The sequence below is a fragment of the Babylonia areolata genome, chromosome 18, assembly GCF_041734735.1.
Source record: "Babylonia areolata isolate BAREFJ2019XMU chromosome 18, ASM4173473v1, whole genome shotgun sequence".
Classification (NCBI taxonomy): Eukaryota; Metazoa; Mollusca; class Gastropoda; order Neogastropoda; family Buccinidae; genus Babylonia; species Babylonia areolata.
This window is the reverse complement of record NC_134893.1, coordinates 50,985,477-50,987,976: the sequence shown is the minus strand read 5'-3', so window position 1 is coordinate 50,987,976 and position 2,500 is coordinate 50,985,477. Positions and strand designations below refer to the sequence as shown.

General features: G+C 45.6%; 1 protein-coding gene across 2 annotated transcripts in view; it reads left to right on the top strand.

The window, feature by feature from the left end:
* LOC143292881 (uncharacterized) overlaps positions 1-2,500 on the top strand; it is a 27,927-nt gene that overhangs the window by 18,850 nt on the left and 6,577 nt on the right. For both annotated transcript variants that reach the window (XM_076603538.1, XM_076603537.1), the window contains exon 9: positions 1,655-1,774. In XM_076603538.1, the coding sequence (XP_076459653.1) occupies positions 1,655-1,774 (120 nt within the window). The remainder of the gene's footprint in view (positions 1-1,654; positions 1,775-2,500) is intronic.

Here is a 2,500-nt window from a genome sequence, read left to right as displayed (position 1 = left end):
TTGTTGGAAAGCTCATGGAACGCATGATAGCCAGGAAACTGCAAGGGATCTTGAACACAGGCACATTCTCCCTTCAAATCAAGGTGGTTACAGAACAGGCAAGTCCACATGGAAAATGCAGCTGCCTTTGCATATGAGGTGTATGAAGGATTTCAAAGAAAAGAAGAAACACTAGCAGTAGCAATTGACCTTGAAGATGCCTACAATAAAGTCCAGTTTGCGCACCTCATGGAGCTGCTACTAAGGTATGGAGTAAGTTTGACACTGACAAGATGGATAGCAGCAGCGCTTCAGGAAAGAACCGTCGTCCTACGCCTCGGAGATTGGATGTCTGCACCTTCTAAACTATCCATGGGACTGCCACAAGGGTCTCCACTCTCTCCTGTCCTCTACAATGTCTACACGAAGGGCCTTGCAGACTTAAACAACAATGGAATTGCTCGGGTGCTTACCCTTGCGGATGACGGCCTGGTCTTCAAAACTTCGAAAAATGCTCAGGAAAGAACTGAAGCCGTCCAGAAACAACTAAACAATATTGCTCAATGGTGCAAAGACACAGGATCTTCCATCAATCCAGCGAAAGCCCAACGTTGCTGTGCACCCTCAACAACAAAACCGCGAGCAAATCACCACCTTCTGTGTCATTCGATGGGATTCAAATTGAGAAAACTGAATGCCTACGCTACCTAGGAATACACTTCGACAGGATGCTGACCTTCAGAAAACATACGGAAAACACTGTTCTCAAATGCAAAAAGGGCCTTTCAGTCTTAAAAGCAATGGCAACCAAAGGAATTGAACAACGCCACCTCTTCCTGCTATACCAATCACTCGTCCTCAGTGTGATCGACTACGGACTTGGGCTAACAACACCGTCTCAAAGCAACCTCCTAAAATTAGAAAGAGTCCAAATGAAGCTATGAGGCTGATCCTTGGAACAACAAAAGACACGCCCACAGAAACCATGCGATACCTGCTTGACCTTCCTTCAGTGCAGGCCAGAAACAAGTTAGAACAGGTCAAGACCTACTTCAAAGCATTAGAAAACCCTCAAAACCCACTGCATGACGCAGTCAAAGAACCAAAAGGCAGCCGTCTAGGACGAGGAAGATCATGGATGGGGCAAGCAGAAGACACAATCCAGCTAGTATGCCGACTTCAAGACCTGAAAGAAACAAAAGAATGGGAGAAAAACCCCGAAAACCTCAACCATCTATTCAACACAGTCATTTCACCCACTCTAGGAAGACATTGTCGGGAATGGCCAGAGGGCAAAACTGATGCGGAAGTGAAGCTGCTTATAGAAGAAAACAGTAAAGAAGAGGACATCATCATATACACAGATGGCTCAGTCACCAAAGACCAGTCTGGCTGGGGATTCACTGCGAAACAAATGGAAAAACAATTTGGGAAGAGAATGCTGCCTACAAAGTCACAACCTCCAGCCTAACGATGGAAGTTGAAGCTGTGACCGTGTTTGCAAAGCTCCCCACACTCAGCGCTGAATCACATCTCCCTGCACCATTACGACACGTGCACGCGGGCGTCTTCCTCTTCGCGAACCCCAAACAACAACACCCCCCCCCCCCCCCCGCCCCCCTCTCCCCAACACACAAACATATACAGACCTACCGTCTCTCTTTTCCCTCTGCAGGACGGGGGAGGTCGCAATACCAGCGTGGCAGTGAGGGTGACTGTGACTGACGCCCAGGACACGCCCCCAGTCTTCCTGTTGGACACCTACAGGGCTGCCATCCGGGAACACCAGCCGCTGGTAAGGCTCAGGGTTTTGCAGTGGAGTGGAATGGTGTGGACTTATGTTAGTGGTAATAGCCCCCGAAAACGGAGTGTGGCTGCCTACATGGCGGGGTTAAAAACAAACAAACAAACGGCCATACACGTAAAAGCCCACTCGTGTGCATACGGGTGAACTTGGGAGTTGCAGTCTACGAACGAAGAAGAAGAAGAAGAAGAAGTCAGTGGTAATACGTCCGCCTGGCATAGAAAGCGAGATAATTTTGAGCGTAGGGGGTGTAATTTCCCCCCCTCCATGTTTTTTTTTTCTTTTCCTTTAAAAAAAAAAAAAAAAAAAAATTCACATAATAACGTTTAAATGTCAGAATTGATGCTTTAATAAAAACGTCTACAATTACCCCGTATGTGTGATATTATATAAAAGAAGAAGAAATTATAATCTGTGTGTGTGTGTGTGTGTGTGTGTGTGTGTGTGTGTGTGTGTGTGTGTGTGCTTGTGTGTGTGTGTGTGTGTGTGTGTGTGTGTGTGTGTGTGTGTGTGTGTGTGTGTGTGTTGGGGCTCATGTACGTTTATGTATATTTGACTGTGCTTTCATATCTGTGAAACTGAATGTTTGGTGCATATCTGTTATGCATATGTGTGTGTATGTGTGAATGTGTGCCAGTCTGCATGTTTTACATTTATTTGCTTATTTATCATCATTGTTGTCTTATTAATTTATTTATATATTATTATTATTATTAC